General features: G+C 47.2%; 1 protein-coding gene across 5 annotated transcripts in view; it reads right to left on the reverse strand.

The window, feature by feature from the left end:
• Positions 1-3,395: 3,395 nt before the first annotated feature.
• Positions 3,396-15,364, reverse strand: part of IL18RAP (interleukin 18 receptor accessory protein) — a 30,458-nt gene continuing 18,489 nt past the window's right edge. For 2 of the 5 annotated variants that reach the window (XM_086327777.1, XM_086327781.1), the window contains 6 exons: positions 13,218-13,283; positions 10,955-11,078; positions 8,778-8,929; positions 7,558-7,695; positions 4,903-5,076; positions 3,396-4,181 (listed from right to left, as the gene is read on the reverse strand). In XM_086327777.1, coding sequence (XP_086183903.1) covers positions 3,808-4,181; positions 4,903-5,076; positions 7,558-7,695; positions 8,778-8,929; positions 10,955-11,078; positions 13,218-13,283 — 1,028 coding nt within the window. In that variant the 3' untranslated portion in view covers positions 3,396-3,807. Of the gene's footprint in view, positions 4,182-4,902; positions 5,077-7,557; positions 7,696-8,777; positions 8,930-10,954; positions 11,079-13,217; positions 13,284-13,624; positions 15,023-15,364 lie in introns of those variants that run through there. The other 3 variants (XM_086327779.1, XM_086327780.1, XM_086327778.1) reach the window with 3 other exon arrangements.

The raw sequence follows: 15,364 nt of genomic DNA on the forward strand, positions 1-15,364 counted from the left end.
TATTTAGGGTCAGATTCACGCCTCTGAGGCTTGGCGGTGAGTTTGCTTTCCTGAGTGCCTTCCTGTCTATACTCAGCAAGGTATGCTCAGGTTCTACACACCTCTGGCTCCCTCTTCGAGAGTGCAGGTGCTCTTAAGCGCCCCACCCTGCAGTGTGTTTCCCGTCGCGGCTTCCAGCGCCCCCACCAGGTGGTAAGAGGAAAGAAGGAAGGGTCAAGAGATGTTGGCCACGCCCTCTTGAGACCACAGCTCCAGGAATCAAAACGGACACTTTCCCCCGCCCCCCACCACAGAGACGTCGGCTCTTGAAACCAAGCAGGTACTCAGTAGTGTAAGTTATGCGTGTATGTGTACATATATACCTTTGACAATATTCTTTCCCACGATGATTTATCGTAGGATATTGAATGCAGTTCTGTGTGCTGTACAGGAGGGCCTTGTTTATCCGTCCTATATATGGAAGCGTACATCTGCTAATCCCAACTTCCCACTTCATCCTTGCTCCAACCCCTGCTCCCTAGGCAGACAGCAGTCTGTTCTGTCTGTGATTCTGTTTCTGTTTCACAGATAGGTTCTTTTGTGTCATATTTGAAAAACCAAACCGATTTCTATACGCATCTAATCCAAGCTTCATAGCCACAGTGAGAGGGGGAAAGGTGGTTGAATGCTTACTCCATTTTATCTGGTCGGAGAAGGCAATGGCACCCCACTCCAGTACTCTTGCCTGGAAAATCCCATGGACGGAGGAGCCTGGTAGGCTGCAGTCCATGGGGTCGCTAGGAGTCGGACACGACTGAGCGACTTCACTTTCACTTTTCACTTTCATGCATTGGAGAAGGAAATGGCAACCCACTCCAGTGTTCTTGCCTGGAGAATCCCAGGGACAGGGGAGCCTGGTGGGCTGCCGTCTATGGGGTCGCACAGAGTCGGACATGACTGAAGCGACTTAGCAGCAGCAGCAGCAGCAGTCTGGAAAGGTAATAATATAGATAGTAAATGTGGGTGTTAAAACCCAGGTGAGACCAGGTACATTGTCAGATCTGCCTGAGATATCACCCAGGGTCAGTAAAGACCATTCTACGATGTGCCCTAGAGGTAAGATGACCACAATCTAAAGTGGGACACATTTTCAGAATCAGAAATTATACTCTCACTATGAAAATTGTACTTGGACAACAGGTATGAAACAGAAGCAGAGCATATGGGCACCTTATTTAGAACGTGCGGTGGGGGAAAAAAATTATTCCTTCACATTGCATTTTACCGAGATCAATTGTTTAATTACCATCAATCTCCTGTATCACAAACTCATTTTGGCTGTCCACCTTATTTGATTGAATTACCTGTAAGAAATATTAATAAAGCTTTATCCTAAATGTTTATTTGTCATTCTCAGTGCATCAATTCTCCTGAAAGAGTGTATTCTGTAAATGGTAGACCTAGTTTCTTTTTTGTGTGTATGCAGAAATAAGCTTTGGTTAATCTAAGAACAAAACTCCAAGGACCTCCTGGTGGTCCAGAAGCTAAGACTCAGCATTCCCAATACAGGGGGCCTGGGTTTGATCCCTGGTCAGGGAAATGGATTCCACATGCCTCAACTAAAGATCTCACACGCCAAATCGAAGGCTGAAGATCTCAAGTGCTGCAACTAAGACCCAGCACAGCCAAATAAATAAATAAGTATTTTAAAAAGAACAAAACTCCGGACCTCCAGAAATATCAGCTATGGCCATACTTATTCTAGAATAAAAGAAACCTGGATAAACTGGCCGAAAGAGATTTCTGAGGCTTAGGTCTCTGAGAGTGACCGACCGGAAAACCAAGGACTCGGGTCATGCCCATGACACCATGGGACAATGACAGTGTGCCTCCTTCCCTTCTGAGAGCCTGCAATGAGGCTTCCCACAAGAAACTCCGTCCAGGAATAATTTGTACCCTTGAACTCATCTTTAACTTTATCACTGAAATTCCCAACAAGGATGCTGTTCGATGCCAAGCCACCATGGTTTGTGTGATGTGGGTGCCTCTGTGCAAAGAAACCTCAGAGCCTTTCCCACCGGCACTAAGCAATGGCCAGATGACAATGGCTTTAAACCTGGATCATGCTCACACCAGTGAGCAGGGCACAGTATGTGTGAATCAGTCCAGAAGGTGCTATGCTTTACTGCACAAATGAATTGCTCCCTTCTATTGGAGAAGCTCCAGTACTTTGGCCACCTGATGTAAAAAGCTGATTCATTGGAAAAGACCCTGAGGCTGGGAAAGAGTGAGGGTAGGAGGAGAAGGGGACGACTGAGGATGAGATGATGGATGGCATCACTGATTCACTGGACCTGAGTTTGAGCAAACTCCAGGAGACAGTGAAGGACAGGGAAGCCTGGCATACTGCAGTCCATGGTTTGCAAAGAGTTGGACACGACTTAGCAACTGAACCATAACAACAAATGGGGAAGACGGAGCATGACATGTGCACATCCGTCTGTGACTAGAACACTGTTATAACTGCAGGTTGAACTCTCATCAGGAAAACACACTGATGAGAATGAAATGAGCCTTGTCTAGGAGAAACAGGTACTTGGTCCCCCAGCTGATGGTCCATCACTTACGAGGACCTCAATGAGACTGGTGGGTCAGGAAGCACATGGGGACCACCAGTCTTAATGGGCCAACAGTTCAGACTTAAGCACTGTTCAAGCCCTAATATTGCTATCTGTCAACCAGTGTAGAGAATTATTTCCCAGACTGTTGTCTTGGCTGCTGCCTCTTGCCACTGTCTTTCTATTAGCTTGGCCAAAAAGCTCCATAACATCTTACAGAAAAACCTGAACGAACTTTCGGGCCAACACAATATTTTGCACATAAGATCCCTGGGTCAGGAAGATCTCCTGGAGAAGGAAATGGCTACCCATTCCAGTATTCTTGCCTGGAGAATCCCATTGACAGAGGAACCTGGCAGGCTACCGTCCATGGGGTTGCAAAGAGTCAGACATGATTGAAGTGACTTAACACACACACTCACACATACATACACACACACACTCACGCATGCAAAACCACTGGTCGATTCCTTGTCTCCTCATTGGCCAGATCATGTTGGCTTAATTGGTCCCCACTTCCTGTGGTCCAGAGTAAAGCATGAACTTCAGGCCCTGCACAAAGGCCAGGAGACAAGGAGGAGCTGACATTAGCCCCACTCTGCTCCCTAAGGCCTGTGTCCTGACTCAGGGCTGTGTCAGCCCAGAAGAAGGGGATCTTCCTTCTAGTTCCCACAAGGACACACTAGAGATGAACCAAGGTCCTGTCTGGTCCTTGACCCCTGTTTTCTCTTTTCCTCCTTGCGTACTGGGCTCCAGTGAATGGTGAACACAGAGTAAGAATTGTCTTCTTCACAGAGATGCTTTAGGCAAAGTTTTAATCACTTGTTTCTAATAAAGTAATATTTATTTGATTGCAAAGATATCTAAAGTGATGTGTACGAAACAAAATAGACACAACAGTCCACAGCCACCACTAGGAAAATCTTAGGGACTTTGTGGGCCGAATGTGTGCAGGAGTCTGGAGAATTCGCCCTCCCTCTGTCCTGTCCAGGGAATCAGAGCCTTGCACCACAGCTTCCGTTCATTCCAGTGCCGGCCAAGCTTGCTCGGGGCTGGCAGGACCCTTCCCGGTGATATCAGCCTGGTGTGTGCTGTGTGTTCCATCCATCAAGGTCTCTGCTCACCAGGGGCAGGACGAGAGGCAGAGGGAGGCGGTTCACGTCCATTTTACCATCCTCCAGGCTGGGAGCTCCTCCCAGTGGGTTCTGTCTTACTGCGTCTTTTCCAAAGAAAAAATCCATGGCATAGTTCTCAGATGGTTCCACGTGACTCCCCTGGAGCTTTTCACAGGCATGTGGTAGCGTATTTGGGTCCAGAATCTAGAGTTGGGAGGAACTGATTTTAAGCCTTTCCAGGTGACAGAAGGCAAAACCCTGAGAGCTCTTCTCACTAGATGAGGTAGGGACTCTGGCTCTTGGAAGGAAGAGAACTTAATTAAAATCAGTTTGAGTGTTTGATCCTCCAAAGCCAGATTCACCGCTGCTTGTAGTTCAAAGATGCTGGGTCCACTGACGTAGTTGGGGCTCAAGATGAAGATTCCCCTCCTGCTTTTCTTAATAACGCTGACAATGTCCTCTGTGTACACTGGAGAGAAAGAATTTAATTATTTGCAATTGTTATTGTTAAACCTTGAGTCACCATAACCCTGAATCTCCCAGATCCACCCAGCGGGGTTCTTTGTGATGGCAAAGGAAAGGAGAAGCCTGATTTTCTCCATCACTTTTACTGCATCTACTAACTCTACAGACAGTTGGATTATATTCCGTGTCTAGTGACTGTCAGTTCAGCTTCCTCCCCTGTGTTCTCTCCCCTCAACTTCTGAGTCCCTCCAGGATCAAAACTCACTGGAACCAGGTTGACTGGAGTGAGGGAGGGGCAAGCAATGTCCCTGGCTCCTGGGTGGGGGCCTCTGAGGCAGAGGAGGACGGTGGGAGGAATGAGGTCCACACATCTCATGGGTGCCTGGCCTGGGAGCCTGCTGAGCCCAATGCTGAGTCTGTGGCTGGCAGAGTCCCAGGAAGGAGAGGGACCACTCATTTGGGAAGACAGAACTAACTTCCGGTTGAGGAGCCAGAAAAGATATCTTTGTTCTGGAAGTCTCTCTGGGCTTTCTGAAGATGGATTTTTTTTTTCATGATGGAGCATGTCTCTGCAACACATGGCTTTCTGTGTCATTGCCCAAGATGTTCTAAGCTCATGAATCCTTCCAGAAGATATGTAGCCCAAGACAAAGAATGGAGGACAACACGCAGAGTGCATGCCTATAGCTCTCCTGTTCTGCGTTTTCTGCCAGCTGCAGACCTACCTCCCCCAGGGGCCACGTCCCTTTCAAGCAGGCACAGGGTATATCCATATTTGTTTTCCAAAACATCAGGGAGAAGATTCAGAGCCAAGGTTTCCTCACTCAGAGATGAAGAGGCCTCGCTCTCAAAGGGGCTCCATTTCGCATAGGATACAAAGGCGTCAAACTCCTTTTGGTCTGAGAAAGAGGAACAAGAAAGAATGTGAATAGCTACCTAAGCTCAAGCCTTATGGTAAGTGGGGAAGAATTAAGACTTGGGATCCTTGTTTAGTTACTCAGTTGGATCAGACCCTTTGTGACCCCATGGACTGTAACCCGCCAGGCTCCTCTGTCCACGGGATTCTCCAGGCAAGGATATTGGAGTGGGTTGCCATTTCCTCCTCCAGGGGGATCTTCCCAACCCAGGGGTCAAACCCACGTCTCCAAGATTGGCAGGCAGATTCTTTACCACTGAGTCACTGGGGAAGCCCTGAACTGATTTTGAAAGTCAAAAGCAGCATCTGTGTTCACTATTTCAGAACCACACTGCTGAGGGGCATCCACTGTGCACCCAGAATCAGATTCTAATCAATGAGGCACTCCTGTGTCTTCCCTGAGGTCAGATCAAACAGCCAGGGCTTTTTTTTCTGATTAAACAACACGCACTCCGGAGTTCCTCCAGGCTGTCTCTGTAGCTGCAGCCCCGCTGTCTTATTAGGTACACATCAAAGGACAGTCTGCTCCATCGAAGCATGATAATATCCAGAGAACAAAGCCCTGTGAGGGCCTGGCACGCTAGCGCGCTGACGGCACACATACCAGGGTTTGAACCCCCAAGTGTAAAATCGGGGACGAACAACCCCTGGCAGGCTGCTGCCAGAGTTTCCTGGGATAATGTAGATGAAGAGTTTAGTGTCTGACTTACAGCAGGCTTGTTCCTTTCCCTTTCAGATAGTGAACTATATTTTGGAACTTGTTTAGGGTATTTTAAGGTCTCATACGGAGAAGGCAATGGCACCCCACTCCAGTACTCTTGCCTGGAAAATCCCGTGGACAGAGGAGCCTGGTGGGCTTCAGTCCATGGGGTCGCTAGAGTCGGACACGACTGAGCGACTTCATTTTCACTTTTCACTTTCATGCACTGGAGAAAGAAATGGCAACCCACTCCAGTGTTCTTGTCTGGAGAATCCCAGGGACGGGGGAGACTGGTGGGCTGCCGTCTATGGGGTCGCACAAAGTCGGACACGACTGAAGCGACTTAGCAGCAGCAGCAAGGTCTCATAAGATTCTGTTGGGGCTTCCCAGCAGCAAAGAATTTGCCTGCCGATTCAGGAGAGGTGGGTTCAATCCCTAGATGGGGAAGATCCCCTGGAGAAGGGAATGGCAACCCACTCCAGTATTCTTGCCTGGAGAATTCCGTGGACAGAGGAGCCTGGTGGGCTACAGTCCACGAGGACACAGAATCAGACAGGACTTAGCAACCAAATAACAATAACAACAAATGCCGTTGTTGACTCAACTATTATAAATACACATAGATTCTAAGGTGTGCTGAAGAACTAAATGGAAACTTTGCTACTGCTACTGCTGCTAAGTCGCTTCAGTCGTATCCAACTCTGTGCAACCCCATAGACGGCAGCCCACCAGGCTTCCCCGTCCCTGGGTTTCTCCAGGCAAGAACACTGGAGTGGGTTGCCATTTCTTTCTCCAATGCGTGAAAGTGAAAAGTGAAAGTGAAGTCACTCAGTCGTGTCTGACTCTAGCGACCCCATGAACTGCAGCCTACCAGGCTCCTCCGTCCACGGGATTTTCCAGGCAAGAGACTGGAGTGCGGTGCCATTGTCTTCTCCGAATGGAAACTTTAGAACATCTCAAAAGTTAGCCTCTGGGCTCTGAAATTGGACACAACTGGCTCATTTTCCAGCCCTTTGCATAATGCCTCTCAAATAGTATTACTGGAGAGAGGGGATACGTGTATACATATAGCTGACTCACTTTGCTGTACAGCAGAAACTAACACAGCGTTGTAGAGCAGCTCTGGGTGCGTGCTCGATCACTCAGCCGTGTCTACCTGTTTACGACCCTGTGGACTGTAGCCCACCAGGCTCCTCTGTCCATGGGATTTCCCAGGCAAGAATACTGCAGTGGGTTGCCATTCCCTTCTCCAGGGGATCTTCCCGACCCAGGGGGTTGGATTCTGCCAATCCCCACTGGCAGGCAGATTCTTTACCAACAGTGCCACCTGGCAAGCCTGGCACGGACACGTCCTGTGTGCTTACGTTGTGCTACATGCCATTCTAACCCTCAGTGTGTCCATTCAACGAGCCCACATGGCATTCATTGTGGTTACAACCCTACTTCACAGAAGAGAGAACGAAGGAGGCACGGAGATGTTAAGTCATCCACCATCTTGCTTTAGGATGTTGAGTGGAGAGTCATTTTTAAGTCCAATATGTCCTACAATAGCATCATTGGCAAGATTCCTAGTAACTGGAATGAGAAGAGATCATTTCTCCGCCGGGGGCCCAACCCTCCCAGGTGTAAAGCCACCAGACCAGCAGAAGGACCTCAGAAGCTGGGGGTCATGACTTTGCCCCTCAGGGAACGTGCGTGTCCCAAGCTCTCTCCCTCTGGGTCCATTCAGAGGGGAAACAGCAGAGGCGAGGTGGGCCGTCTTACCCCCGAGCGTCTTGTCCTTGCTCCGGTAGGTTCGGTAGACCAGCACTATTTCAATCCAGTACATGTAGAGCAGTGCGCCCGCGGTCAGCACGCCTGCCAGGCCCATGACTGCGCCCAGGAGGATGTAGAGGAATACCACTGGGGACAGAGATGCGCGGGTGTGAGCTGAGCAGTCACAGAGGCAGAGCGCCCTCCCACACACCCACACTCAAGCAGCGCCTTCCTGGCACCTCTGCCAGAGGTGATTTACCAGAATCACTGCCATTGAAAACATTTCTCTTGATTCCGGACATGTCTTAGATCACATCTTGAAGGAATTGTCATAAAATAAACTCAAGAGAACCCAGGATAATGGCCAGTTCCTGATTGGGGTGACTGGGGAAGCTGACAAAAACTACTTTTATTTACTTTTCCCTGATAAGCTTCCTTCTCATTTATTGTAATTTACTTTCATGTGTTATCAAATCTACTAAAATCTAAACTTCCTGGAGCCCAGAGCTACTTCCATCTTGCTTTCTCACCTCTAAAGTACCTAACACCTGGCACCTTCAACCCACACCTCTACAGAGCATCCACCAGGCGCCGGGCATTACGTGTGTCCTAGTTAAGCCCCACAAGCATTCCAAACGTGCTTGTTCTCTCATCTCTATTCATCGGTGAGTAAATGATATCACCTTCAACTCTGAACTTCTTAAAGAAATTTGAAAGCCATTCCTTATCAGGAATTTCCTCTCCAGCCACAATCTGTGATATATACATGTAACTCCTAAACTGAGCGTTTTTCTCCATCTCCCTTCTTTCTCTCCTCCACTCGCCAAGTCCAGACCATCACATGCTCCAGATTTGGAAGCCAGGGGAGGACAATAAGAAAGACGGCTAGGTCCCAGAGTGATGCCTGTCATGTAGGGCACGTTCTGTAGCTCTTTGCAGAAAGAATGAATGAGTGAATGAACTTGAATGAACAAATGATAGGTTTCTCCAGCACAGCCCCTGTATGCAGAATATCAGTAAGGGGACCAGCTCTCAATCACCGATGTGAAACTTAACAGCTGTGTGGCCTTGGTGAAGGTATTGAGTGAATCAACACAAGCAAAGTGCATGCTTAGCTTGACATCTAGTGCACGTTTGTGGCTATCATCACCATGACGACTTTTTAGGGAAGTTCCTCTCCTCCTAGGTAAAAGCAGTTGCGTGCATTCTGCATCCCCCTTCAGGCTTACCTCCTGTCTTCTTTTTTAGCTGGATGGACTGAGTAGTGTTCCCAATGGAGTTCTGGGCAAAGCAAATGAACTTCCTGTGAAGATCACTCTGAGTAACTTTTTCCAAGAGGACAACACGTTCTATGACTTCATCCTTTAAGGTGGATTTAACACTAGGAAAAGAGGCAAAATATCACACCGCTTGGGTAACACATATTGACATGCATTAAACAGTTTTTGGAACTTGTATAAGCAGACAAACTGTTTGGCTTTCAGAAGCACTGTCAGATAGTACAAGGAGATGCTGGAAGGATGGAGGATACTCAGGGATGAGCCACTTTTTAAAAATGATGGAGTTGGCTAAGCATCATACTAAGTACTTATACTAGAATATAATTGGTTGTTGGAGAAGACTTTTTAGAGCCCCTTGGACTGCAAGGAGGTCAAATCAGTCAATCCTAAAGGAAATCATTCCTGAATTTTCATTGGAAGGACTGATGCTGAAGCTCCAACACTGGCCACCTGATGCGACGAAGTGACTCATTGGAAAAGACCCTGATGCTGGGAAAGATTGGAGGCAGGAGGACAAGGGGACAACAGAAGATGAGATGGTTGGATGGCATCACCAACTTGATGGACATGAGTCTGAGCAAGCTCTGGGAGTTGGTGATGGACAGGGAAGCCTGGCATGCTGCAGTCCATAGGATCACAAAGAGTCAGACACTACTGAGCAACTGAACTGAACTGAACTGATAATTGCTTGTGGGCCTCATCCGATCTTTCTTTCATGACAAATTCCCCTTAAGAAGAGATACTGCAATTTATAAATGTCTAACTTCTACTGAAGGACTTCCTGGTGGCTTAGCAGTAAAGAATCTGCCTGCAGATGCAGGAGCCGCAAGTTCTGTCCGTGGATTAGGAAGATCCCGTGGAGAAGGAAATGGCAACCCACTCCAATATTCTTGTCTGGGGAATCCCATGGACAGAGGAGCCTGATGGGCTACTGTCCATGGGGTCACAAAGAGTCCAACACGACTGAGCAACTAAACAATAACAACAACAGCATTGTAAATAAAGCTGCTGTGGACGTGCATAAAAAAATAAGAAAAAAATAAGAAAAAAATAGCTATCCCATCTCTGGGTCTCATTTTCCAGGTCGGATTGTGTCAACTATTCCTCATGCCTCATAATTTTGGTCAGACTGCTTATTCCTGTGCCTTTTCCTCTGGATACACTCGGACCATTAAGGACTACAGAGTTCAGACCCTGACTCACCCCACTGTGAAAGGAGGACCCCACGGGGGGATGGGAGAGTCTGGCACGGGTGCAGAGTCTTCTCCAGTCTGTTGGACACACCGAGTCTATTCAAGTAGCCTGGGTCAGTGTCTGCTTGTTAGCATGGTGGGCAAAGCAGCCACAGCAAACTGTTCTACAAACAGAACTTTGAAACAGCTGATAAAATTTTTTAAAAATAAAAAATTTTTAAGTAATTTTTAAAAAGGGACTTCAGGGACTTCCCTGGTAGTCTAGTGGTTAGGACTGCATTTCTAATGCAAGGAATGCAGGTTTGATCCCTGGTCAGGAAACTAAGATCCCACATGCTGCACAGCGCAGCCAAAAAAAAAAAAAAAAAGTACAGGGAAAAAAAAAAAAAAAAGGAGATAGGGGAGAACTTCCGATAGTCTAGTGGTTAAGATTCTGGGCTTTCATTGCCAGGTTCCTGGGTCCAATCCCTGGTCAGGGGAGTAAGATCCCACAAGTCACAAGGCCAAAAATAAAAAAATAGATTAAAAAGTAATAAAATAACTGAAATATTTAGTTCTATGACCCTCTTTGACTGTATCCCGCCAGGATCCTCTGTCTATGGGATTTCCCAGGCAACAATACTGAAGGAGGGTGCCATTTCCTACTCCTTCCCAACTCAGGGATGGAACCCACATCTCTTGTCTTGGCAGGCAGATTCTTTACTTCTGAGCCACCAGGGAAGCCCATACAAAACTGCCTTTGGCCCCCAAGTTTAAAATTAACTCACACTTTGCACGTCTACGCTTTTGCTTGCTCCACTAGCTGGCACTAGTGGCCACACCATCAACCGTGGGTGTGTGCGTGCAGCTCTGGGTGGACATTTGAGGGGTTTTTTAAAGGTGAAAGGCTTTCGTAGGAGTTGCAAAGAATAAGTTGGCTCATTTCCTTCTTACCTTCTTCCCTTGGGTGTTTTGATTTCCCGCTCCTGGTCAGAATCTCTGATGTACCATTTTATCACAGGATTAAAGTTTATTTCGAAGCCAAATCGTGCCGTGCAGTTAAGCGTTAAAGGCTTTCCTGAAAAGGAAGGGGCCACAGAAAACAGGAAGGCCGCTGGTGAGAATGATGTGCCCTGTGAAGGAGGAAGACGCCACCTGGAAACTGTCCCCTGAGGCGGTCAGGTTCACAGGTAGAGCAGGCGTGCCGGACATAGCCATTGAGAAACGTGTAAAACCAGGAATAGATCTCAAACCTGTGGCTATATTTACCCAAATGAAGACTGGCATGGTCATACACTAAGAGTTCTGATGTGGTTTCAGGATAAACACCAGGAAAATGAGCAGTTTCAGTGACTAGCCCTGTCTTCCAACGCTGCTGCTCAAGCAGTTACAAGGGTGTTGCTGAAGAATATTTTATAGGCAGTATTTGCATTTCTTGTTGTTGTCCGACTCTTTGTGACCCCATGGGCTGCAGCCTGCCAGGCTTCCCTGTCCTTCACCATCTCCCAGAGTTTGCTCAAACTCATGTCCATTGAGTTGGTGATGCTATCCAGCCATCTCATCCTCTGTCACCCTCTTCTCCTCCTGCCCTCAATCTTTCCCAGCATCAGGGTCTTTTCCAATGAGTCGGCCCTTCGTATCAGGTGGCCAAAAGCACTTGCATGCTAAATGAAAATCCTGAGGTTTTTGTGATTATCTGGATATTCAGCTCTATTTTGAATTGTGCTCTGTGGATGGGTGTGTACGTAACTATACTGCCCTCTTTCTACCCATTTTCTGGGGAAGGGTTATCCAGAAATTCAGTATTTTAACCATATAAAGTTTAGGGACTTCATTTGAAAACTCACCTTGATAATGCTTTTCCTACAGTAATAACTTTAACATTCACTGGTACCATAAACAACCCTCCTGCCAGTGCCGGAGACATGAGACACTCAGGTCCAAGCCCTGGGTCAGGAAGATCCCCTGGAGGAGGGCATGACCACCCACTCCAGTCTTCCTGCCTGGGGAACCCCATGGACAGAGGAGCCTACCGTCCACAGGGTCGCAAAGAGTCAGACACGACTGAGGCTACTTAGCACAGCACATAGGTAACTTGGCTATTTTTATATTAATTAATGCTTTCCTTCCTTCTTTCCTCCTTCCTTTCATTCTTGTGATGTTGCCTGTACTATTGGGTTGGCCAAAAACTTCATTTGGGTTTTTCCATGAGGTCTTACAGGGGAAACCCAATGAGCCGTTTAGCCAGCCCAGTAGCTCTAGTTCATTATCAGGATATACCGCTACCGCCACCTAGTGGTAATTTACCATATCTATTTTGACATTTCTTTCTATAATGAGATAATATTATCTTCTTGTTTAGTCACCAAGTCTTGTCTGTAGCCCACCAAGCTCCTCTGTGGGATTTCCCAGGCAAGAATACTGGAGTGAGTTGCCATTTTCCCCTCCAGGGGATCTTCCTGACCCAGGGATCAAACCAGTGTCTCCTGCTTTGGTTCCTGGGTTCTTTATCCCTGAGCCATCAGGGGAGCTGTAATTAGCATCTAAAAGAAACTGCTACACAGTGGTCTTTTACAATAATATTACTTTTTTTCTTTCTACAAGGATAAATACTTTATTAGAACTTAAAGTAGCATTTATTTTACTGGCACAATCAGCACTTGGTTTTGAAGACAGCAGTTCTTACTTGGCTATGTGGGAAGATGCAGATATTATTGAAGCTGACAAAATCAAAGGGAACCACTAGACATTGCTTCCCCCTCCACCCCAAAGAAGACACTACTTTGGAATACAACTTATTTAAACAGGGATTGTAGTATTCTCTTGTGGTTATCTTAAAGGCCAAACCAAACTCTGTGTTCATACATACTTAGTGCTGCCTAAGTTGGTAAATGGTTAAATTTATAATCAATGGACCTAACCAATCTATGTTCCAATTTATGTGGAGTACGGAAGAATCTTTTTTAAAAATCTATTAACCATGGTTGACATTCAAGTCACCCTTATTTCTCAATGCAATTTTGTGAGGTCACTTTTACAAACCATGGCTTCAAGAGATTTAGCAACTGTATAAGGTCACAGAACTTGTCAGTGGCCGAGTCGAGATTCACCTCCGGTTCTGTTTGACTTGAAATCCTGATGCTCTTCCTTGAACCACACTTAGACCTGCTCCCAGAAGCACAAGGTCATTCAGGGGTGATGACCCCACCCATCTTACCAAGTTCTACTTCCAAGGTGTCCTTGATGGGATCCAGAATATCTGGTTTGAGATTAGTGTTCTTCACTAAAAGATAAAAATAGAAATCATTATTTGCATTGGAAATATGAAGGCCTGGTCTGCAGGGTCACATTTTGATCTAATTTGGGGGAACTTTTCCAGATTTTATTCATAATCCATAAGACTAGAAATTCAAGTTTGCATGTGAAAATCATGCTTCCAGAAATGACTGTGACATCAGATTGCAGGTTTTGGCAAAACAGGAGTCCTTGATAAGTCCATATCTGTCCAGGTACATTTTCTTCCAGGCCAGCCTGCTTGCTGACCACAGACTTGAACCCTCATCTTTACCCTCCAAGATTGGTTTTTGGTCCATCTGGAGAAATGGAACAGGAAGGAGAACCCACCTGAGGAAATGCACAGGTCAGCCAGATTGGAGTTCACCTCTTCCTCCATCCTCAAATTTACGATTTATTTCAAAATAAAGGTGAGTTCAGCCCTTCATGAATCATTTATCCCTCAACTTTCTGTCACAAACTTTCAAATGTGCCTCCACTGTCAAACTCCCTCCTGAAGATGCCTCATCTCCTAAGATAGGAAAATCCACCTCTTCTACTCTGGGCACCTCCTATTCTTCTCCCACTTCTCAGGGACCTCCTTCCTTCAATTACACCACCTACTTCTTGTATCTTTGACTTTCTCTCTCTCTTCCCATCAGCATTTATCCTTGCTCAGTCTTTCCATCTTTTTTTTTTTTTTTTTTTTTTTGCCACTCCCCGCAGTGGCTTGTAGGAATCTTAGTTCCCTGACCAGGGATTGAACCTGCAACCTCAGCAGTGAGAGCTCAGAGCCCTAATCATTGGACCTCCAGGGAATTCCCCAGTCTCTCCATCTTAAAACAGAGGAAAAACACCCTTCAACTCACATCCCCACCCCTTCTCCTTCCTTCCCCGCTGAGTTCTGCAAGGAGCACTGTGTGTTCATTTCCTCCCCCTCCCCTCCCACGCATCTGATTTCTGCTCCCATCTCTCCACTGAAAGCCCTTTGGCCAAAGTTGCCAGTGACCTCCATGACCTCCTTGCAAAAAAATCTGCTGGGCACAGCTGAGTTTTTAACTTGCTTTCCCTCTTAGTAGCTAGGTCAGAGAAGCAAATGGCAACCCGCTCTAGTGTTCTTGCCTGGGAAATCCCATGGACAGAGGAGCCTGGTGGGACCCTGCGTGGGGTCACAAGAGTCAGACATGACTGAGTGACTAAACAACAGCAAGCAGCCTTGGCTGCTGCCGGGCACGCTCTCCTCTCCTCCTTGGGCAGCACATTTCCGGGCCCCGAAGCTGGCCTGTCCTCCCAGTCTCTGCTCACTGCACTAAGCGCTGTGGGCTCCTCCTTCCGCTCTGCCTCTGGTGAATATCACTCCGCAGTTCTCTCCGGGTGGTCTTCATTGCACCTGCTCTCCATGTGGGGCAGCTCCAGGTACCTTCCCCGTTAGACGTCTCTGCCCTTGAAAGGTTCTCTCTCCTGCATCATCAGTTTCACTTGTGTAACTGCTCCCTCCTGGCCCTTCCACTGATACCCACTTGCTGATGCAAATAATGACCCTTCTCTTCCCAGAGCCAGTGATCTGTTCCCGGGTCTCACCACATGAGGCCAAGCCTCACTCCCTCCTTCTTGCAACACCTTATCTCTGAGTTCTGGGGCAGTTTTCCTCTGTCCTCGCACCCCTGCTTCAACTCCTGTGAGGACGCTCCTTGTCCCCCACACCCCCCAGCGCTGGATGCTCTGGCTCTCTTCTCTCTGTCCTCACTCCCAGCCTGACCCCGTCTCCCTGGACTGTATGCCAACCATTCTCACATTCACAGCTCCAGCTCTTACATCCCAGTCTGGTTTACCCAAACACCCACTTGTCACGGTGACTTGGTGACTGAAAGTCCTTTCAAGGCTAACACTGAATTTCCTCCTCATACTCACTTCTTGTTCGTCTGTCTCATGACATGGTACCACGGTTTGCCAACTCATCATGCCAGAAAAGTAAACCGTCTTTGAGTTTCCTCTTTCATCTTGCACTTAAACTCCATCCACATGTTTTTTACATACATATAAAGCCATTTCTAATCACCTCTGCTAGGTCTGCTCAAACAGTGACCAGAG

The sequence above is a fragment of the Bos grunniens genome, chromosome 11, assembly GCF_055505025.1.
Source record: "Bos grunniens cultivar Pamir isolate PY7600 chromosome 11, Bosgru_T2T1.0, whole genome shotgun sequence".
Classification (NCBI taxonomy): domain Eukaryota; kingdom Metazoa; phylum Chordata; class Mammalia; order Artiodactyla; family Bovidae; genus Bos; species Bos grunniens.